The 24,111-nt window shown below is 41.9% G+C and overlaps 1 protein-coding gene across 5 annotated transcripts in view; it reads right to left on the bottom strand.

Annotated features, from left to right (window-relative positions):
* The window catches only part of SEMA6A (semaphorin 6A), a 115,723-nt gene that overhangs the window by 22,190 nt on the left and 69,422 nt on the right, over positions 1-24,111 (bottom strand). For 3 of the 5 annotated variants that reach the window (XM_064439178.1, XM_064439180.1, XM_064439179.1), the window contains exons 10-19: positions 23,875-24,092; positions 20,872-21,003; positions 17,893-18,048; positions 16,298-16,474; positions 15,442-15,582; positions 15,268-15,348; positions 13,492-13,550; positions 11,660-11,680; positions 11,479-11,529; positions 4,362-4,526 (exon numbers count right to left, since the gene is read on the bottom strand). In XM_064439178.1, coding sequence (XP_064295248.1) covers positions 4,362-4,526; positions 11,479-11,529; positions 11,660-11,680; positions 13,492-13,550; positions 15,268-15,348; positions 15,442-15,582; positions 16,298-16,474; positions 17,893-18,048; positions 20,872-21,003; positions 23,875-24,092 — 1,201 coding nt within the window. The remainder of the gene's footprint in view (positions 1-4,361; positions 4,527-11,478; positions 11,530-11,659; positions 11,681-13,491; positions 13,551-15,267; positions 15,349-15,441; positions 15,583-16,297; positions 16,475-17,892; positions 18,049-20,871; positions 21,004-23,874; positions 24,093-24,111) is intronic. The other 2 variants (XM_064439181.1, XM_064439182.1) reach the window with 2 other exon arrangements.

Below are 24,111 nucleotides of genomic sequence, written 5' to 3'. Positions count from 1 at the left end.
ACGATTAAAAGGCAAGCTTCAGGCATTTAGGAGGCAAGTGAGAAAACTGAGCAGTGAGAAAACTGGCCGCATTTGTGCTAATGAACCCAGGACTTGAAAAACATGAGGCATTTCTGAAGGGAGGCAGGAAGGACAGGAGGCAGCAGAGAAGGGCAGCAGGGTAATGAGGGGCAAGGCCAGCTACTCCTGAAGAAAATCACTTTGTTTTCTTCACGAAGGCCTCTCTATGAGTGGTATGTGTCTACTCCCCCCTTCGTTAGTGGAATGACTGCAGAGAGACACAGCGCTACAGCACTACTGGGGTGTAGAGGGTAAAGCCTTGGAGTACTCCACAGGAGGAGCTTCATCGCTGTGGAGGGAGGGAGACCAAGTACAATGGCAGCAGGGGGGAAGGTTAGACCGCAAGGTTAGGGAAACTGTTTTGACAAAGGTGAGAAACACACGATTAAATTAACATTAAAACAAGCAAGAAATGAAACAAAACATAAACATACCCCAGAATGGGGTTATTTTTTTTTTTTCCCCTGGGTAGGAGATGCAGGAAAGAGGGGTGCAGTTTGCCCAATCAGAGCTGAATTTTTTTCTTTTTTGTTCTGTAATAGGAAGGGCAGATTCCTTAACAGCCAAATTGAAAATGCCAGTGGGATGGCAACACATAGTTCCCACTCTATGGGTTGCACTACACATTTTCATCTTGGCAAGAAATGTGATGTAGCTCAGAAACAACAATCCCAGAGTATATTTAGCTACTAAAGCTGTGGCACACAAATGTCACATTCCCATGAGTCAACCCTTTTAAAGAACCCCCCTCTTCACGCCCCCACAGATATTCCCCAAGATGCCTGCACCGAATTAAAAGTGAAGCATATGGATGGATGTGACATCATCAAAGCACCCGTGTTACAGAAGAGAAAGCAGCAAGTGGATTCTGTACAATTAGTACAATCAGTAAGAAGTCATTTGTGAGCACAGGAAAAGAAAGAAAACTGTCCAAAGGATTAGACACAACCGATGAAGAACACCACAAAGCACCTTGCAAAACAAAGAGAAAATGTTAAAAAAAAAAAAATTTTCTCTGTGAATGTGTGAAAATAAAAGAAATTACAGCAAAAGTGAAAACAAAATCTTGATAAAAGGATAGTAAGCGTAACATTTTCTGATTTAATTTTGTGTAAGAACTCTTTCCTTTGCCCTTTTAAAACAACAAATCAATAGTAATTTTGGAGCCAACCAGCTCTGACTGGGCAAGGCAAGGAGTAACAACACACAAGTAGATGGTAATGGTAAACAACCATGCGGTCACCTCTGCCGCCATTGTTTTGATTGCATGTAGACTGCTTCCAGCTTTGTCAATATTCATAATTAGGCACCAAAGAATGCATGATATTTAAATGACCCTGTCAAGTGCTAATAAGGCTCTCTGGTAACCATCACTCCCTGGGGAGGAAACTATTGAATGTAAGCCACCTCATCAGTCAGTGAATTGAAGCGAAAATGATTAGAATCCAACAGCTACACATTTATTAATATTTTCACTGCATGCTCTTCTGGAAGCTGCTACTGGCATACAAGATGCTTTTAAGAGCTAGATTTCCATCTATTAAGCATTGCTTCTCAAAAGATTTGTGAAGTAGGGACCCACACATAACAAATAGTGCCATTAAAATGCATACATGTCTCTGCATTCCTCTGGGTACATAAAAGGCCAGATCTTCCACTATCTGTGGTTTCTGACACCGCTCCCCTGTCTGATGCCAGCAGAAGAGACTGGTTCAAGGATCTCTTCCTTCCTTCCTCATCAAATCTGGTTAATGATATCCCCTCCTCTCAGGGTGGAGGAGAGAAAGACACCACTTGCTTTCAGAAGAGGGAACACTGAATTTTCTAAGAAATATCCCCTCACCTCAAGCATTTTGAATACCAGATGTTACTAACAGGCTGGACAAAAAAAAGAGAAAAGCCGTATTATTTGGCTGTCAGCATTATCACCGATTTATTCCTGAGAGGAAAGACAAGTGCTAGGTAAATCACATGCAATCTTTAGAAGAGCATGCAGGCTTATCTGCCTCCCTCCTCTACATACGTGATACCCAGAAATCACTTCCTCTGAATTGCCCTTCTACAGCTGAAGAGCAAGGACTGAGGAATTAAAAAAATGAGGTCGATAACTCCAACTGAGCTTAAGCAGGAGTTAGGAATCTGAGTTTCTGTCTTTAGCACCCCCAGTCCCCTGCATCTTAAGTTATGGTTTTGAGTTTGAGCATTGCAGCTGCCTGAAATTCTTCCTCTGCCGAGGTTCAGCAGCCCACCGGTCTGCAGGGTGCAGAGGAGCTCTGTGCTTAACTCACATGTAAGCCTGATCAGGTTCTAGAAATTAACTTTTTTGCTTTAGACTTGCAGTTATTCTTCCAGAATGTCTATAGGACCAAGCTTTGAAAAAAACTGTTCAAACAGGGGATGCTTCTAGAAGCCAGTTGAAGGAAGAAGAGCAAATGGCAGGTTTTCCTTGCTCATTGCTAGGAGGTGGGAGACAAGTTTGCATCCTCTGCCTGAGGGGATTCAGACTTTCATATTGCATTTCCTGCCACCAAGTCTAAAAGCCAAGGCTACTAGATTAACGTTTGCCATGGCATCTCAGGAAATTTTACTGCATCTCCTGCCTAATTTGACCGGCCTCCTCAGCTGCAAAAGCACTTTAGGCTTTCTCTGTGCTGGGCCAGCCAGGTGATGCCCATTGCTTTCATGACTATGAACCAGGAAGGCTCTTTGAGGTCAATCCTGGGGAGTTCAGTGAGAAATCCAGGATATCCCAGGACTGTGGGAGGCACTGTGTCTGGGGCTTTTGTGAATAACAGGCATTGAATTCACAGTCTGGGTCCAGACCGCCACCAGCTGTTCACGCAGCCCTGCTGAGGACTGTTCTGCAATGTTAACATGCTCATTACCCGCTGCTTGCAGTCTCCACAGCCAATGCAGAGAATTCAAGATTCACTGGGTCAGAGAGAGGGGATGGAGTATGATTTAGTAACCTACTAGTTTGGGCAGACAATGCAAAGCAGCAGGTCTGGCATGTCAGTAGCTTCTCCAGAACAGCTGATGCTTTTATCTAATGAGTTTTTAATGTAAAATGCATGAACAATAGAGATTGGATCCACATTTCAATTAATATTTTAAGTGTTTTATATCAAGTATTCATAGCAGAAAGGTCTGAAGCTCATGTGTGTTCTTGCCCCTGGTGAGTGCCCTAACCACTCAGCAAGTGGGTTTTGCTCATACCCATCCTCCTCCTGGTCCACTGGGTACTTAATTAGTCCATACAGAGAGCGAAACATCTTCAACAGAGAAGAGATTGAAAGAAGTGATCTAAGAACACCCTGGAGAAGAATAACAAGGACTCAGATCTCTCTAGGCAGTGGAGCTATGTGAACCTAAGTCCCCTATTTACAAAGGAACCATTTTAACCTCTTTGAGACACAGATTAAAAGGAGCTGGAAGAATGATGGAGGGCCAAGATGGAATGAGAAGGCACTGCCATCTTTACAGTGGAGAAAAGCCTCTCCTTCTCTAAGCACATTCAAGTGGCAAGTTTAGGTAATTCTCTGCCTAATCCTCTGTATGTACAGCAGCAAGGCCTGGAGGCCAAATTACAGAGCTGTCGCTTGTATTAGACCCAAGTATGCTTCAGCACAGGGCTGAACACTGTGAAGCAACACCTAAATCCTAACTAACCTTTTGGTGCTTTAAAAATGCAACATGGATCTTGCTCCACCAACAGTCACCTTCGTGTCTTTTAAAATACACTAATGACCTCCTCAGCCCTGACTCTCAAAAGGTATTTGATGCTCAGGTCTCACTGAAGACAGTGGAACTTAGGCCTAGTGGCTAGGACTACTGTCAGTTTTACTTTAATGGTTAAACTAAAGCAGACCTTCAGTACCTCTGCCTGTCATTGAGAGACAGAAATAATGTGAAATCATCCGAGATCTGCTGTGCTGCCCTGGGAATTCAGACAACAAGGCAATATACAAGTGCACCCATAAGAACAATGGATCTTCCTCTGCCAGACAACGAGGGAGATCAAGTTTAAAGGGAGCTATATCCCCACTGTTTCCCTCCTTCCCATACATATGCATAACACACACTGCAAAGGCACACACTTCTGTTTGTTTTGTGTGGTTTCCTCAGGCAGTGAATTATCTAGGACTGAGTCTGAGATTGGCTGTTTAGTTTCAGGCTTTACGATAAGCTTTTAATTATAGCACAGGAGTTTTATTACATGTTACTCCGAACCAGCTGGAAGCAGTTACACTTTAGTTCTCCTCCCCCTCCCCCACGACAGGACATCATTTCCAAGGCCTTACCCTTCTTGTCTTGATGATTATGGGATGAAACTGCCACATATGGATCTGTATTTTCAGATGAACCAAGCGGATCCTTCCAATCCAGCATGCGTCCCCTAGCATCATAACCCTGTCGAGCGCGAGAGTCAGAAGTGGTGGTGCTTGGGACTAGGGAACTGGAGTGTCCTGTTTACATTATAAATACAGGTAGGGAAGACAAGTCTCATTAGTCACTTACCATGCTACCTCACCACGCTCAGGAATGCACGCACTGCTTTCCTTCTGTGATGGGCAAACATCTTGTCTTAGGCTGAGCAATGTTTCAAAAGTCCTTCAAAGCATTGCCCCAAGGAAACAGAGATTTTGAAACTTCCAGATCAGTCAGGCAGAGGGTGTTAAGAGGTGTGCACACACCTCGGGCTGCCACTGAGCTCGTGTTTACATGCTTTTACTCAACAGAGTTAAATGCATGTGGAAGAGTGTGAGCACACTTCATCTGAGCCAAGCGTCCTTTGGCTGGATTCAGTACACATACCTGACAGACACTAAAGCATCAGCCCCTGCTATCTGGTACTGGCTTATTTGAAAAGCAATTTTAAAAACAATTTAAAATGGAACAACTCCTAATATGACCGAAACTGAAGGGGAACTCCAACAGAGCTACAAAATGGCTATGTTAGTGGCTCTCTGCCCCATGCCCTTGGTGGAACGAAGGACTGCCCAGCACTGGCTTGCTCACACCACGGCACCGCCCTCTAGATGGGAAACATGCTGGGCCTGTCAGCTGCTCACACCCACTTGCACCCTCGCCATCAGTCCTGTCTGAGCTGATGGTCCAAAATGGATCTGAGGCAAGCATGAAACTGAACATCATTTCTGCTCAGAGTGACAGTGAAGACAACGCCTTACTACATGGATCTGCCCAAGAATCCATGACTGCTGCCACAGCCTCCTCTTAGGATGGAGGTCTTGTACGCCCTTTTTCCATTATAACTGGTCTGGATAGGGTTACTGCTGTTCTGAATAAGGCTGACGCACTCCTCACGGATCAAATACACCCCAACAAACAGCATGTTCACAAGACATGTCCTGCTGAAAACACCGCACAATTTTAACAGCAGTTTGGCTGTGACAGAGATGTATTTGTAGATTCATACATCCTTTTCAGCTAGATCCTGAGAAGTACAGCAGCACCGAAAATTCTTGGAGTCTATGGTCTCTGGAGGATGGCTCCAACCTGGACTTCCTAGTGGCTCAGGCTGTTCTGTTGCTGCTGGGGAGGGGGCACTGCAAATCCATCCACACTACAACATTTTGACCTTAAAAATGCACACGTCTCTGAAAGTTCCCTTTTGGCATATGAACCAAAACTGAGTTATTTTCAGCAGGGCTTAGGCAGCTCTGGGCCTGGGTAATTTGATGTGGAGTAATTCTATTTACCTACTTTCTTGAAAGAGCTCATCCAAAGAGTGGTTTTTGAAACATGCTCAAACACAAACTAACAGAATCAGATTATTCACAGACAGAATGGCAGATAATGCTTTCTCTTCAGATACCGCCGGACAGAGTGACAGCAGCCCTCCTTTCTGCTTTTTCCTTTTTAACATCCCTGCAAATTAATTCTCCTTCCTTAGATGTGAGTCTCCCTTGGAGGGGAGACCAGCCACCAGGCTACAGACTGCCCTAGCAGGGACCCTCTGTTCGCTCCTTCCCTTGATGTTGTTTCACTGCTCAGAAAAATAATTTGAGGCTTACTGGAGCAGAGATAGAGCAACACAGGGAGCCCAAATTTAGAGCCTCACAGCAAAGGCACGGGTCTGGGCAGGTAGAGACTGTGCTTCTGTATGTTATTTTAAACAGTGACTGGATAAGCATAAAGCTTTTGGAAGCTTTATCTCAAAAAGACTGCGTTAGGTGACTTCTAAAGCCATCCAGCCCCAGCTCTCAGAAGCGCACAGAGATCTGATGAACCTAGGTCCCCAATTTCACTCTAGCAATCAAAAATCTAAATACTGGCCACCAATGCTCCCAAGGTTTTCGATGCACCCCTGTGTTACATTTTATCCAGCCCTTTCACCAGCTTCATGGGGGTGAACTACCGATGAACTCAGCAAAAAAGCTGCAGCTTCTATTAAGATGCTGCTATGATTTAAAGAAGTCCTGCTCAATATTAATCACCTTATAGAGGAAGAAAATGTCTGTGCTCCTCTGTATATTTTTGAGGAGCCTTTTTGATTTACTGCACAGGGTTATATATAGCAGCACTTTGGACAGTGTTTTGCATAGGACATGGACACAACTAACTCCTGTGACTGGTATGCTTAGCAGGGAAAATTGTTCAGGTTCACAGCATTCTCACCATGCAGCCATCCTTCAGCTACTACAGCTAATCATTAACACAGTTTAGCTCTGGACCTCATGCTGAAGGCTTACACTGACAAGGGCACTGTATTATTTTTTACTTCTCATGATAGGAAGTGTGGTTTCCCCCAGCCATCTTTCTTTAACACAGTGAATTAGAGGCTGTATTTTGTTGAAGACAGAGCTTTTAACGTCACTCAAATAGAAAAGAAAAGCCAAATATTATCCACTTCTAAAAAGTTTCCTTAAGCCACAGAATGGCTAGGGGCATTGGTAACACACAGTTATATGGATGATGGACTCCGATCCAAATATGCTGCCTGCTCCGCAGCAGTCTTCCAGCAGGACTGTGTGTTTCCAAAACAACAGGTAGAGGTCCAGTGACTGAAAATACATGCCGTCCTGAAACAAGAATATGCTGGAACATGAAAACTTTCACCCTTATACCATTTTACATTTGTCAACTCGTGTGCTCATCCCCAAGAAATAAGAGAAACAACAGGACTGAGAACAGGCCAGAAAATTGAAATTATGAGATTTCCACGTCTTATTTTCCCTAAGGACTAAACCACAGTGCCAGCATTCATGGGGTTCCAGTCTCCAAGTTAATACCCCATTCAGCAACCGCAGTAATGTGTACAATATTTGGTCAGCCTACAAATAGTGCTGCACTCAACATAAGAAAGCAATTAGTCATAGCTTGATAAGGAGGTAAAAGAGAAGAACATCTTGCCAAGTAGCAATCATATTTTATGCCTGTGTATGATATGCATTTATATGCCCATATCTCTGTCCAGACACTTGCACTTTAGGTGTGCTTAAAGGGGGAATTCTACGGAAAAGCCATAAGTATGGTTAAAGAAAAACATTTCTTAATACAGTAATCTAGAGGAAATATGTGCCTAAGGGACACATTTTCTGAAAAAAGATTTCCTGAACCATATGCTGCAAATACATAGAGAACTTCTTCGTAATGGAAAGCTAGGGCTTTGTGAAGATATTAATGTGTACCAGATGGTTGTTAGGTAGAGAAGGGTTTCACACAAATGCAAGAAATCAGTCTATTCGCTCTGTTACTAATGCGTTAGTCTAGTACATACTGAGAAACAACCTTCCACACATAAGTGAGATAAACTTTCTTCCATTTAATTTTCAGGAAGCAGGGCAGGAGCAGATTAGACCTTAATAGGGTGTCCCACTTGCGTTAGAGCTCTATTCTGCAAACACTTACTGCCGGGCAGCGGCTGCTCCTGTAAGCAGAGCAGCCACTGTGTCCTGTAAGTGCCTAAATAGCCAGTCCCGCTGGGCGAATTTCACCTCTGAGCAGAGTGGCACCACAAACGTATGAGCTAGTTAAATTTCTCTCATAAACAGAGAAAAGACTGAAGTGGCAGGCAATCCAGTCCTGGCCCTGTCACACGCAGCCATTATTAAACTTTTACAATGTGCTGTGTAGTTTGCAACACGTAGTGGGCCTTTTTTTTCCATTACAGCATTTTTACCACTCTGACTCTGTAAATAGGCTTCACTGCAATTTAAAGAGACTTTAGCGTATCTGAGATGTGGCCACTACATCTATGTTAATATCAGTTAATACCTAAACAGCTAAAAAGACAATACTGCCTTTGTTTTAAAACAACCCAGTTGAAAAACTGCAGACACAGTGCTTTTCAAACTTCTTTGTTTAAAGCAAACATGTAAATACCAAAATACGCACACTTTTAAAAAATCTGTCTTAGGTGTTTCCATTATTTGCAAAAACTTTTCATTTGGAGTGCTATAATCAAGCGACAGAAGTAGAGTAAAAGCACTTGCTGTCTACGGGCGTGGGTAATGATTCAGAAGGGCTGCAATTCTGTAACTACAGCTTGTTCTGAAGTGCACTTGTAAAATATAAGGAAGTTTTTTTCAGGTTTAAAACAAAGACAGGGATTCAATACGTATTTGATAGTTTCTCTAATATGCCCAAGTCATTAGGATCTCAGAGGTTAAGATGTCTGCCCACTATCCTATTAACAGCTATAGCAACCTAATTAGACAATTAGAGGGAAAAACTAAATCAATACTACAAAGGGAGAAAGGACTATGGCTAGGGGGTAAAATAAGGGCCCAATTCACTAAGAATTGATGTTTCTAAAGGTAATTGAAGCTGCTTACAATTTTGCAGAGGAATCTAGCCTAATCTCCATGTTTAAATATGTGGCTCTTGCATCACTTCTCTCTGACCTGCAGCCAGAGCTTCAGCCTGCTATCTTCTTGGGTGTCAAAGGGATGCATCTGAACCTGTGTGGACATTGCACTTTACTTGTTTACAGCTGATCATGTGAGACTGCCCCAGAAAAGGAAGTCCACCTGCCAAATTGAAAAGGAGGCTGATACCAAGAATATGAAGATTAAGGGCTTGGTTCTCTTCTCATTCACGCTGCTACAGATTGGCAGTAAGTTCATTGCAGTGAGCTGATTTATAGTGGAGTAAATCAAGGAAATCAGGCCTTAAGACCTCTTCTGCAGCTGGAATTTCAGCCCACTGAATCCAAAAGCACCCTGAGCATTCACTTGGTTGACATTTTGGTATATCCCAGTGTTCTGAGATTTAATTTATTATTAAATACCATTTAGTTCTGCATTTAACTGTACTCAGTAACATTAAAATGCACCATTTATAAAATTTTAGTTTTCTTAAGGAAACAGTCGCTACAGTTAACAAACATACATAAGCTTGTTTACTGAGAATGGTTTACTACCTCGTGCTGGAAGTCTTTACATTCCTCATGTGGAAAATCAGTAGACGTGACTAGTTCATTTCCTTTTTTATTTTGCTATGATAGGTGAAAAGAAACACTGGGTATATCAGAATGGGTGTTTTAACTAAACCATGAAAGGAAGAGCTGGCTTGCCTAGAGACCATGTTATCAGGATGTACCTGAGGAGGGTCTATGAAATAATCTGCAGAAACCAGTGCATGAATGGGAACCAATGTTAATGTTGGCTTGGTCAACATTAGGCAGTAGGATCCTATTTGAGGAGCTGGGTTAATTCATGGAGTCTGTCTTTGGGCTTGACATGCTGGGACAGTAGAATGGACCCCTTTTGCAACTTGTACTCCCTGGGACTGCAGCTTTTTTCACTCTGCTGCTCACGTGAATGATTTTTATGCTTTCTTGGTCAGATTAAAATACCAGCTTTGGATAATGTCCCTACTAATATGGTAGCTGATGGGACTGAGAACCAGCCTCACAGCTATAACTGTTCAGCCTACAAATGCACTTAGAAACAAGAAACCTAGGACATCTCTGGTGCATCAGCACTATGCCCGAGGCCATTTTCTTTTTCTCCACATTCAGCAGTACAGATTTTACTATTACTGTTCTTTAATTACTACTCTGTGCCTTGGAAATATAGTAATTTTCAAAAGAAAGAAAGTACAAGCTGTATATGCAGATGAAACCATGAGTCTTCTATACATTACAAAGCCTCAACTTGTCTTTGGTTTTGTATATTCCCTTCACTGGTTTTCATTATCATACTTCCAAACAAGTTTCACCTGCACATTTTCCATTTCCTAGTAATAAACAACATGGGGAATTTGATTTTATTTTTACAAATGTTGAACAGTATTACTGCACCTCCAGTTATTTATATTCTGCTCTACTGAGCTGTCATTGGTTCTGCTTTGTACCTACATATTTTGCAGGCACAAGATGAAGGGATCAATTAAATGTTCACCACAACTGCACACTAACCTACCTCTTGCTACATTCAGCTAAACATACAGTGAATTTGCCCTAGCTCTGATGAACTGCTAGTCTTGTACAGCCTGAAAGCAACTTCACAAGCAAGCTCCCATCCCACATGGAAATTCGCCATTGACTTCACTGAGAACAGTACTACACATCCTTTTAGCTTGTGAGTACTTGTCTTTGTTCAGTATATCTGTACGGAGAAACTATTCCAATCTTAAGTCTAGGTTTGAATTTGAAGTGATTATTTATTCTGCAGTAATTTCTCACAAAGGCATTTATTCTGCACTCCAAGTATCAGCATAATCCACTTCCCCATATACAGAACAAAGTGGTGGAAAGTACTGTAAGCAGAGACTAACAGCTGCTTCATGGGAATCCGCTATTCTAGGCTTGCAGAAATGGTCCTCTTCAGCTCAGGTTACTTAATGCACTATATGAATCCCTGTTCTTTACAGACCAGTCACCATTTAGGCATTAAAATACTGCTAGCCCTAGAAGTCACCCTAGAAGTGATGAGGACTTTCAGGACTCAAGGCATAAGCCAGACTCAGCTGACATGGGTAACAGGTTAATTTTCCTTATGAGAGATCTTTCTGCAACCCAGGGACAGTTCTGCTCCTTTTCCGAAGATATCTCTGACTGGCTGCTGTAGCACTCATGACACGAGCCTGGACAACTCATGAGTGGGATGTGAGCTGCTATCTTGTTTTTCCTGGCAAACAGATAAGATGCATCACTATACCCAAGTGTTCCTTTGTCTGAGTGTTCAGATGAAGGACGCTCTTAATCATGTCTGCTAGCATGCCATTAAAATAGGCCATATCTGACTTTAATTCAATGGAGACAATTTTGAGGGACGACTAGAAAAGAGGCATTGAAAATCAAGAGGTATGACTTAATCTTAGTTGTGATTAGTGAATCAGGCCCTCAAAAACAGACAAAACAAGTGAAAAAGGGTAATGACTACTGAGTACAGGAACTACTAGCTAACACAAGGATTTGGGGAGAATTTTTAAAAACACCCATGAACTGACCATACACTGTGTCGTAAGACATTTCATGATCAGGTGAGGCAGTTGAAATGTCTATGAACAAAATAAATTAGGAAGAAACATTAAATAAAACAACGTACGAAAATACTTAAGAGTTTAGCAAAAAGTGATTCCTCCAAATGGATTTGCTGTCAGTAAATAATGAAACTAAGAACTTCCTTACCATTCAGGGCTACGAAGGAATCTGAAAGACAAATAACAGGGGAAAAATCATTATTTCTCTCTCATTTTTTCTTTTTAATAGTCTGCTGCTAGCAAGGTTCTATGCTTCAGCTGATATTTGAAAGTACGTGATTAAAGCCCTAAGGACCCAGGAAACACAAATATTCAGACATACCCCAAAACAATGTCTGGCTTTGAAAGTGTTAATGACCAGCCCAGTGCAAGGGATATAAAGTGGGAAGGCCAGTGTCCTCCCTGCCATGGCTTTCTTTGCAAGATCAAGTCCTAATCTAACGCAAGGCACTACAAGTGATACAGCCAGCAATGTGAGTCAATGAGGACAAAACTCACATGACCCAATACCACATGAAGTAGTACGACCAGCTGGGTTAGCAGGGGGTGAAATCTACCCCTGTGCAATGTCAATGTTTGATGCATCATTCAGGGCTAAAGAGGGATTTAAGCAGGGTATGGACTTTGCTGCTCTCTGCACAGGAGCTGATCTCTCCCCATGAGCACAATGTGCTGTTTCTGAATAATTTCTACCCTTCTTTTATATTTGACTGATATCAAGTACAGTCCATTCCTGTCTAACATACTTGCTCAAGGAGAGCAGAACTGGCTGAAAAGGGCAAAGTTGCACCAACTGGGAACTGACCTGATTTTGTTGCTAACCCATTTTACGGGGAGCACAGGAGGGTCTATGTGTACACCTCCTTCAAAAAACTTTGAGACAGCCTACGTAACCCTATCTTAGGGCAGAGGCAGAGGGAGGTGTAGCTGAGATGGAGGGCATGCAGAGGGTAAAATCTTTGTAGTCCCTCAAGCACAGTGATCACAATAATAAATGGCTCTTGAACAAGGGTGCACAAGGCAGAGGAAGGCTCTGGCTTTCTCCAGAGCAGCTGGCCTGCACTGTACCCCACAGCACACTGTTAGTTTGTTCTGTATTCCAGAAGTAATGACTTCCTCACTGTACATCACTTCCTCAGCTTCAGCAGTTTTATTGAATCTACAGGCACCAGTGCAAATTGCACCAAAAAGAATGTGATTCTTGATTTCTTAAGGTTTATAAACAATATTTGGGGTTCAGAATGAAACCAACCTTGGCAAGAACGTTCGGAACAAGAGCTGTCCTGAACACAGATGTTGGTATTCCTGAAGACTCAGAAATCGGCATGCAAGGTTTCTTTGCATGTAGTGCAAGCTGTGCACTTTTAAGCACCTCAGTGCAAAACATAGAAGTTTAAGCACCCAACTCATGCTGTCAGTACCTAAGGTTTATCATTAAAATTTCTTAGGCAGGGTCAGTAGTGCCTGACCCTTAATACCACTATACTGTCCAGCCTGTGTATAAAATCCACTAAGATTCACAGACTAAGTAGTTCTCACTTCTTGATTCGGACCCAAAGCTGAAGATACATTTCACTGTCTCCCTGTCCTGCATGGGAATGTAGTCCAAGTCACAGTCTACACCAAGAAACCAAGCCACTTCTGTACATCTACGTAAACAACGAACCACCATGGCTAATAAAGACAATGAACACCCAATGCATTACGTCATTGCTATAATCAATATCCTCTGGAACTGAGGTTTTCTCACTATATAACTGCTTTGAAGTCTGGTGTTTGTATAAGTCACACCAGCTAGGCTATTTTCTTTAAATACATTTAAACAACCATTCCTCTTCTGAACCTGCATTGCTAGCTGCAGTTGCTGCCCCTGTTGTGGCTTACATTGCTACAAAAGAACGCCCAACAGGTAATGGTGATTTGAGGCATTCAGAAGGATGCTGTGACACGTGGTAAATAGAGGGTAAAAGCTTTGCTTACTTTGGCAGTCACCCAGGCCATCTGTATTGCCATGTTCTATGTCCTGTTCAAATGCCAGTCTAAATAATAGAAAGAAATAAAACAGTATGAATAACAACAGTCACAGGTACTACCAGAAAGGAATTATCAGATGTGCAACTGAAATAAAGTCCCACCAAGAAACTGACCATTTCTTTGGAACTTCCACACAAAGGCTGAAAAACTGCAACACAGACATCCAAGTTATTCATCATTGCTTAATGATTTCTTGGCTTCTGATGATGCTTTGCATTTTTGTTATTACTTTTTTAAAATCCACTCATGCCTCATTGTCAAGGGAAGCAAATAAATGAACATTTTTTAAACTGTTAACTCAAAATATACGACATTATCAGGAGCAATTATGATCCTACCTTAACTTGTCCATACAGTAGACAAGGTGCATTGACACTTTGATGTGAGAAGGAAGCTAACCCATTGGGTAGATATTATGCTGGGGAAAGATAACCTGCATTTCAGTAATCATTTATGTGCTCCACCAGCTGAGGCTGCAAAGAGTAAGGTCCAGTCCACAGAAGGCATTCCACTGAACTCAAGGGGCTCTACTGAAAAACACTCAAGAGGCTTTTCTAGCTGACATGCGTCTATTATGTCCCTAACCCCTGCCTGTGATTTAGTCCCTAACCCCTGCCTGTAACTAGTGAAGCTGTTCCTCCAAGCTCCTGTATGGTCAAAGGTGAACGATGAGCCTTGGGAATACACCAGCACAAGCCCTTGTCTGTATTAGTTAGGTTCCCGCCCTTGAGGCATAACTACCCTTGCGGGCATCTTGTTCCTAACTCCATGTTCTCAAGACTCCTGCTCAACTGTCACCTACTCCAGGAGGGCACCTAACATCTTAACGTTTTAACATTATTCTACCAAATATCCAGTCAGGAATAGTCTACAGTCTTGTAGCAAAGAATATACAGACAGATATAGTTATAGCATCTTCAGTGGACAAACAATTTGAATTGAAATAGCAAATTAAGAACATGACACAAGCACAGGGATGGTAATTTATCCATTATATATTGAAGACCTATACAGAAGCAGGGTTATCAGGGACGGCTGCGGGGTTATTGAGGTTGTGTGATGTTTGTGCTACACTTACACCACTACCTGGAGGAAGCACAGCTGTACCTCAGCGTGGGCAAGTGCAGGGTGTGTCAGATGTGGCTAAGAAATGAGAGGTCTGAAGTGGGTCTGCTTCCTGCAGGGAGGTTTTAGTAACCACATTTAAACAAACTTTCACAGACCTTCATTATTATAAAATAATTAAATTCTACTGTTAGGCAAGGGGAGATCCAGCACTTCTCTGAATCTACTTTAAGCTCTTACTGTGCTCTGTGATTTCTCTTAGTAATGCACAGTAAATTAGAAGGACTGGTTTTGTTTTCAGTGGACAAATGGCTTCAGTAATTTAATTTGGATTCTATTGCCTCTTTAATCAGCTGTGATGGCTCCAGTGTGGGCTGGTCCAGACATACCCATCCAGTTCCCTCCTTTCAACAACACGCGGACCTTAGTACAGTTCTTTCATTTTCTTCTTCCTCCTCTTTCAGCAGTTACCAATCAGCTGAGTTCACATCAAAAAAACTTGTGAGACATTTCAGAGGTGAATGCAAATAAGGCAGAAACAAACACTTCCCACATTTTTCCTTCCCTAAGAGCCCCATGTTTCAAACAGCTCTGCCCAAGACTGCCCGGCGCCACCCCCAGAGCTTCACAGCCCATCCAGACATAGCTTTTACTCACTTGGAGCCAAGGACCAGCTGCATGCACACCCCACTCTCCTTCACCCATCCACAGTAGGGGTCTCTGGATGCTATGCAGGCCCTTGAGAAAGAAGAGCACAAGGTTGCATTTGTGAGTGCTTCTGCCTTCCCCATGCCCAGTGTGGGCTTCTGACAGCCACCAGAAAATACATACTTTTTGCATTTGCCATGACGCTCACAACGTCCCAGGGGAACCTTGATGACACAGGTGGAGAAGGCGACATACAAGGCGCTGCTGGACTTGTCAAGCAGCATGCCCACTATCCGCTTGTCCTCCACACCGTCATAGCTGCACCTGATTTGAAAAAAAAAGTGACATGAGATTAAAAATGAGTTCTGCTGGGAAACCAGACGGAAACTTCATTTCTCAAGCTGAAAAAAAAACCCCTAACCAAAAAACTCCCACAAAATAACCCCTGAGAAAGGTAGAATTGAACAAGCCAAGGAAAAAACACACAAAAGCCACTAAAAACACAGATAGACATGTGAGTATTAAAAATGCATAGGAAAGGGGAATAAGAAGTGGAGAGAGACAGCACACCAGGCAAGCTTTCTGAGGGCCCTTCACTTTTTGTGTTTATTCTTCTCCAGCACTCAAAGTAGCTGAAATTTCTGCATGATTATGGCCTACTTCAAAGCCCCCTTAGGCATATTTGAGGAAGGCTGAAATGTGGGAAATTCGCTTTGGAGAGCGGCTTGCTGGTTGTTGAGTTATTTGGAGAGGAACAGGTTTTTTATAGGATTAGAAAATTAATCTTCCTTTGCAGAATTTTACTTTTAATTAGTCATCAAATGCTGCATAGGATGGGCTATTTTCTACACATACTGAATAAAAAATATCTTTTTGCAATGTAGAGACTGATAAGCAGACATCCCTTCCCCAAGCAATTTAAAATTACTCAAAAAACTTGGCTTCTATAACCACTTCCCTTTTCATGGAACAACCTTCTCTCTGGGAAATCGGAAGTTCAAAGTTGCCCATACATGAGTACAAAGAATCAGATACACACTTTTCAGGATTGTAAATGTTCATCTCCTCCAGGAAAAGGCTATCATTTAGGAAACCACTGTTTCCTGTCCGTGCCAAGAACTTCAGGATGATTCCCTTCTCTGATCCCAAGAAAACCACAGTGTAGTTCTGATATGGCCCAGCAGCAGAGTCCACAGCAATTTTGGTCAGGCGGTATCTAGAAAAACAATGCAGCATGTTGCATCACTTGGGATTAGATTGCCATTTATTTTATCACTTTTTCCACTTCAGATAACTGTGTGGTAGCCTTCTAGCAACGATATAACATATGGTTAAGCACTTTTCCTAGCTGAATAATCCTATAAATCAACACAGACTGTACCAGTTTGCCTCCCCAAACGGTGGGGAATTTTCGTGTTTGTCTGCATGTCCACATGTCCAATAGCTAGCAGAAGTGTTTGTAGAAACCTGAAGGGGTACTAAGAGTCTGAGGCCATTTAGGAATTATCCTTCCAACCAAAAGCAAAGTACGAGCCTGGTGACTTCAGGCAGGGACAGAAAATCAGCACAGTAAAATTTTTTATTAATTTCAAGCTCCATCACATTGAAAGCAGCAATAATGATAACTGATCTACATTCAACATTTTGGCAGGAAAAGCTGTGTAAGTGCAATAGCGAGATGCTAAACACCATTTTACCTCACTAAAAATAATTACACAACCGCCACTCAGTGAGTTCAGTGGTGAGATGATACTGAATCTTGGGATGACACAATTTATTGAAAATGAGTATTGGTGATTTGCTACCAATTATCTGTTACTGGAGATCAAAGGAAAGTGCTCTGCAGAGTTTGCTGCTCTTGTCTTGGTTGGAGGTACAGAACCTGACATAAAAACGTGACAAAAGATACATTACTACAACTAAGTCAAACCTTTCCAGAGCTAAACATTGTCCAGCACAAAACTCTACCCTTGTATGGAGGAAGAGCAGAAAATACAGCAAAAATTAGTCACATTATTCTGTTCACAACTGGAGGGCAGATAAGTAGTACAGTGACAACAGCAGAGAGTGGGAACACATTTTCATATGAAGAGGATGGCGTATCTGAGGCTTGCTGATTTATGAGTCTTTGTTCAAATCTCTTCATTATTATTTTTCTCTTGTTCCCATAGAAAGGATACAGATGATTACTTCTGCTTGTACACTTCTGTAAACTTTAAAACATACCAGTACATATCCCAACAGACATCTTCATATCCTGTGAACATATCCTGGCAGGCATGTTTGTATCCTGTGTACATATCCCTGGGCTGCCTGTGATCCTTGCCCAAAGTCTTCTACAGAGCTGTCTCAAACACAGACCCGTAAGCCAACAGGAGGGTCAACCTTCCCTGAACAGCATTTCCTCCAAGATCCCCCTTCAGCACAGCGTGGTTGGAAAGGACTGAGGTTTTTTCCTATCTTGAAAGCTGCTCAGGGAGTTTTGCAGCATTTGCTCAGTGCTGCCATCATCCCTAGCTGGATTCATGCCCAGCACACTGAGGATGTTTACAGAGTTTTAGAGTACTCTGAGCAAGACTATTAGAACAACCTGACAGCTACGAAGAGGACAAAAGTCCACCTGGAGGTACGTACCTGACCATTGTTCTCAGGAACCAGGGTCGATTGACAATGGAAGGCACAGCCTCGTCCATCAGTGGGTGTGTTTTGATGAAGTTCAGAGTATCATCCGGGAAGTCGTTAGAGGTTACATATTTTTCTAATGACGTAGAGCCAGCACAGCAACCAGGCCTAAAAAAACCAAGAAGGTAAAGCCAGAACACATACTTGATGCCTAGTGCAAATCTCCTTTTGCAATGAGGCCCTTAGTGAAATCTGATGTGCATTACAAGGGCTTAAATGGAGGACTGAGAAGTCTGGTGGACTTATTCAGCCCCTCGGGGAAAGCCTAAAATCCTGCTCTATCCTCCACGCAAATGGACTTAACATGTCACCTAAAAGCACAAAGACATTTCTTCAGCAGGAGTGTGACACGTGCAGTTTGTAGTTCACCCACTCACACGGAACCTAATCACTCCATGTGTGCATTTGGCTTGATGCCGCCCACTGGGCAGAGGTGCTTTCTGATCTTTACTTGCCTAGTTGGCTGCTCTTTCCAGGAATAAAAGCATGCCCTAACATATAGAAGGAAGCAGATTTTTTTACCATATGTGAAAGAACAATGCTTTCAGTCCTGTCTCGTAGAAAGTGGACTATTGGAGAAGACAACCCAGCAAGCATCCATGTAAGCATTGGTTTTACCCTTTTTTCAATTTGGATGAGACTATTTAAGTATGGTAGCACATTGAGGACTTCCACCAAAATGTTATCTAATCATTCTTCGACAACTTAAATGCAAATCTGCTCACCCTATTCCTAAAATCTACCTTGCTCCTCAGAGGTAATTTAACCTTCCTGCCTGGACAGGTCATCTCTACACAGGAAGCAGCAAAAGACTTTGCCTGTTATTAATGTCTTGCGTGTTATTTTCTCCAACAAAAGGTCCATTTGATCCACTTCCAAAAGCACTATGATTCCTCAAGCCTTTGAGCCACTGTGAGATGGGAAGATGACAGATGGACCACCTGCTCATAAACATGCTGCAGTGTCCAATTTTCATCTGCTCAGATGTGGGTAGAGCCACTGACATCAATGGACTAAAGCTAACTTGAACAAAATATAGTGCTGGTCCTATCATATCTGTTGCTCAGATTTAGATTAATATTCAAACCCTAGTTAACTAAATGCTATGTGGGAGGGTAGCACAGGCCTGGAGGCGACTAGCTGGGTCAATGAGTCTGGTCCCACACAGCTGCACAATGAACAATATACGCAGAGACTCTGCCTCTTTGTATCCAAAATATTTTGATTGTCTTGTAACTGCATATAGAATTAGCAGTAGAGGGAGGGAAGGAGAAACCAAGGGCATTACCAGTCTCCCAGGCCTTTGCAAGGGCACTGATTCATGAGGTGGCATCCCCAGAGAACTCTAGGGAGCAGACTTCTGCACCATTTTGCCTAGGGTTTCTGTATGTCTAATCTGGAGGCCTATTTCTTCCTAAACCCTAATCACATGATTGGATTAATCCTGTTTTAATCTCAAAACTGATTTAATCAAGTAAACATAAAACCTAGTAAACCCTGCTGTGCATCTCAGCCAAAAAGGGAAGCGAGGCCCCTGAACAGCTCCAGTATGTTTCTGGGAAATGTTAGGATCAATAGGAACACTAACGTTTCTGCATCATACTGAGATATCCAAACAAAAATGGCATTATTTGAAAGGCATCTTGTACCTCTCACGCATTTCAACATGAGTTAGAAGTAACAATTATTTCTATTAAGCAGATTGATGGCCAAATGTTACATGAAACAGTGTTCACCAATTCAGTTCATATTATCTCCTACTAGCTTAGAAAGAGCAGTATTGCCTTCATCATAACTGTTAGCCTGCTATTGGCTCATCCCACAAACTTACAATGCAATTTTCTCTTCTTCCTTCCTACTGAAAGGGAAGATTTCTCTTTCTCTTTTCCCCCTTCCCTGCCAGTACTCTTTATCTGAGTAAGTTCCAAACAAATGACCTTGGAGCCCTCATGCAGCCTTGCACTACCAAGGTAGCCCATCATGTCAACAAGTTGTTGAAACACTGCAAAAAGGAGAAGAAAATCAAGCACCAGTGCCAGCAGGGGCCTTCCTAAGGCTCAGGCCGAAAAAAGACACAGAATTTATCAGATCCTCCAGTCACCTCCAGGCTCTTCTCTTGAGTAGCAATCTCAGAACAAAGCAGCACAGGAACAGTATACTTGGCAACTCTAAAACATGATGGTCCGTCTTTGGACTGAGGTAGAAGCTCAGTTGCCACCACAGAGCTATGGATGTGTTTTTCTTTTGAAGTTATGCAAGATATCACAGGCAAAGTAAAACATACTTTAAAGTCGTAGAGCTTGACTGAGATAAATGAATTTGCTTTATCTACATTCATATCATATTCTCAGAGCAAAATACCACCGGCGTAAATGAGTTAACAAGTGGCTGTCAACAGCAACTTGTATGAAATGAAACGGAAACGAAAGGAAAAATGAAGAGAGTGTAATAGAGGAGCCACATGCGAACAAGAGGGAAGCGGAAGCAGGGAAAACAACTCATAGGAAGAATAAAGTAAACTGAACCTCCATTTTGATGGAATGCTTTTTTTCCTCCCCATGATGCATCCTCTGTGTCACATAAATTGCATGTTAACTGCAGTACAGCAAACTGCAGAACTGGTGCAAGCTTTGTAATGAGATATATCCATTACTGAACCAATTTGCAACAGGTGTGTAACTCACACCACTCTTAAGTGATAGGTTATTCAGACCAAGTAGATCTGACGCTGGCCTGAAATATGTTACACAAATCTTGTGTAAGTGGAAAAATTCTCATTTGTGTACCTTAGTTCCAAATGCAACTCAGTTTCTATTTTACTGTTATAACATGTATCTTCAATTGTATCTGCACCTTACAAGGCTGTTCAAATTGTCAAAACCTCTGTGCTTCATGCAGGAACAGAACTATAACTCTATACATAAAACGTACCTGGGCTTGGGCACTCGTTCATCAGGAACTGGTGTCCATGTGGAATCTGGAGACTTTTGTTCTTTGAATCTCCCAGTAAATACATTGGCAATGTCAAGCATGTCATAGGCACAGACTGCAGAGCCAGGGATGCTGCAAAGTGACATTTTCCAGAAATTGTTACTCATTCTACAGTTATGCATAAAATCTTGTGTGAAAAACATGCTGTATAGAAGTCTTCCTGTCACAGGCTACTCAATCCTGAACTTTGTAACCTCTGAGTATTGACAGGAAAAGCCAGCCCCATGGAAAAGCCTGAAATATACCAATCAGCAGACGCTCCTGCCAGCACAATTTGTTTCAAAGCCTCTATAGAAAGAAGTAATTGCAATAATCTTCAATAGGGAAAGAATCTGGGAAACTCTTGTGTACAACTGCGATGCATAAGGAGTAATAGCCAGTCTCATTTAGAGCCCATTATTTGGAAATCTAAGTTCTTGTAAGTCACAGCATCTCACAGTCGCTGTCATGCCTCAAAAATACACTGCAGACAGTTCAGAAGTTGGTGCTGATCAAACTGGAAGCATACTGCAATGTGCCACTGACCTGGCATTTACACATTATTATTCCCTCTTCCCACAGACTGATCTCCACCAATTTTTCTCAACGGAAAGGATTTAACTACGCTCAGGAATTTGCTTAGCTCAATGAGGTGTAAAGAGCTTGTAGAAGCAAATTCAATTTTATTTTTAGATTATAAAGTTGTAAATTTCAATTTTTGATTATCTGCATGCAACTGCACGATAGCATTGTCTAAACGTAATTATAGCCTTACCTACATACTTTCTGAAAGGCTTAGGGGTTTCCCATGGTCAGTCACTTGGAAGCATGAATTATTCATTTATCCACATTTCCTTTTTTTACACACTAACTACTGTATTCATGTCTGACTTTCACTGCTTGATTTTATCAAGTAAATAGCATCAATCCAGCTGTCTGAGGCTTTCAGTTCTGCTTTTAGCTGGTAGGTTATTATACACTGAAGAAAAAATGTAGGAACTATAATACTGTTACAGAGACTAAAACTAAACTCTTAAAGGTATAGAAATTGATAGGAAAAAAATTGTTTGAATATTAAAAGGTTTCACAGTGCTTGTTACTGAAGGAAAAAACAAGTAGGGAGACAGTTGTCTTACTGCAGGTAAGACATTACTCTTACTTTCATCTCCACAGATTGTGTTTCTGTATGGAAGGAAACTTCAAAGCTCTATATTAATGTGACACAACAAAGCAAGAGTTTTAAATGGAGGCAGCCAGACCTATGTCAATATAAGAGTTGGTCAAGGGTGTATCTGGCCACATACGGGACCTCACCCTAAAAGACACCTCAGGAACCACTCTAGCTAGAAGATTTTGCACTTTGCTGAATTAAGCCTAAAGAAAAAACAGCCCTAAAATCTTGAGGTGTACTATACAGAACTAAAAGTGCTGAGGACTGTGCTCAACACAGAACTCCACAGTGATGGAGGAGTTGCTGCAATGAGAAGATTACAATAGCTTTTACTCTTGAAGATGGCAATTTGTGCATCTGCAGTGTGATAAAGCCACACAGATGGAGTACTGTGGCCCAACAGCCAAGCCATCTCCCCAACCACTGAACTACAACCCATCACCAGCTCCTCCCCCTGGGTGACCTCAGGTTAGACTGGGGAATCTCTTCCAGCTCACTCTAGAGGGAAGCTTTGTTCCAGAGATCAAAGGTATTTGTTGCATCTTTTCTTCAGTGGGGGAGGAATGAAAAAGATGTGTCTATGTCAGAGGTAGGTCTGTTAATGAGGTGTCTCCGAGCCTACATACCCTCCTATCATCTTCAACGTCTGGCGAAAAATGTGGCCTATAAAATAGTACCCTAATTTTAACACCAAGTACCTAGATTTTAAAATGCAGGGTTTAAGAAAAAGTATTATTCATGACACACCACAGGAAATACTAGCAAAGCAGGAGGAAAATCTCAATTTCATGATAGTCTCAAGATACAACCTATTTTCTGATGCTGAATCTCTGTTTATTTACTTGTTCTTACTAGGTGAGTTTAAAAAGAGTACATCTTAATTTAAGCTTGTATTCCCTATAGGTGGTATAATTATTCTATTGCAGTTCCTATTGTTTTGATGTCAAAAGCAGATATTACACATTATATGCCTCGGCTAACTCTCATTTGAAGTACTTCTGTGCGTGATCTCACTGAGGTCAGGTTTTGACAAGAGGTGCGACTGTACAGCAAAACCAGATGAATTTCCGCAATAAAGTTCCCCTTTCAGCTCAGACATTGCTGTGAAACAGCAATGTATTTTTTAATTAGAATGCTACTATTTTTTTAACTTCTCTGGGAGACCTCAATAATTAGACACAGTTACCCTTCTAATAACTTCTGGAGAAACATGTTATAATGTGTAATGGTAATAAATTCTTTGCAGATGAACTGATGCTTTTGGAAAACCACACAAACAATGAAATACAGGTGTTCTGGGGACCCTCCTCCCCAGCCAGCAGAACAGCATAGGACCTTGGCTCTCCCAGGAGAAAATGCAAGAGTCAGTAGGGATGCATGAAATAGAAGGAGTACTAACATGGTTCTTGGGGGTTTAGATGTAAACAAGACAGACCAAGTCTGCCTCTGTGAGAAAAAGAAAAATAATATTTTCTCTCTGGAATAGCTTTCTGCAAGTTACGTGCTGCAAAACTTCTTGGTGGCCGATCTGAATTACTCCCATGTAGAGACAACTATATTCAAGGAACATGTCCAGATAGTAAATGACTGAAAGATGCTCTAAATTATCAGATATAAAATGCAGGAAGCAATACCAGGGTATCTTAAAATGAAAAACTATCAGTAAGCATGTGGTACATAATAGTTACATTGTATGAGCAATCACTTCTTGTACCTTCATAAAGTAAAAAGAAACTGCAGTGAAAAGCAAAACATAAAGGGAACAGAAGGTAAAACGTTATTGTGCCTATTACCTATTATATGGAGTGGAGAAGGTTGCTAAAACAACATCCCGGCCATTGAAATGGATAACATCTGTAACTGCCTGCAGTATGTTGAAGTAGAAGTGTGAATCACCAGGAACTGAGCAGTTCAAACGAGCCTTGAGAAAGGAAGTCCACTGTTTTTCCAGCACTCTCTGAGATCCTCCCATGTCATTTTTGCAAACCTGAGCCACCCTTGGGAAAACTACCTGGAAAGAGAAAAGCAGA

Source organism: Phalacrocorax carbo, chromosome Z (assembly GCF_963921805.1).
Source record: "Phalacrocorax carbo chromosome Z, bPhaCar2.1, whole genome shotgun sequence".
Classification (NCBI taxonomy): Eukaryota; Metazoa; Chordata; class Aves; order Suliformes; family Phalacrocoracidae; genus Phalacrocorax; species Phalacrocorax carbo.
Note: the sequence above shows the minus strand (reverse complement) of the source record. Positions and strands in the feature narration are given on the sequence as shown.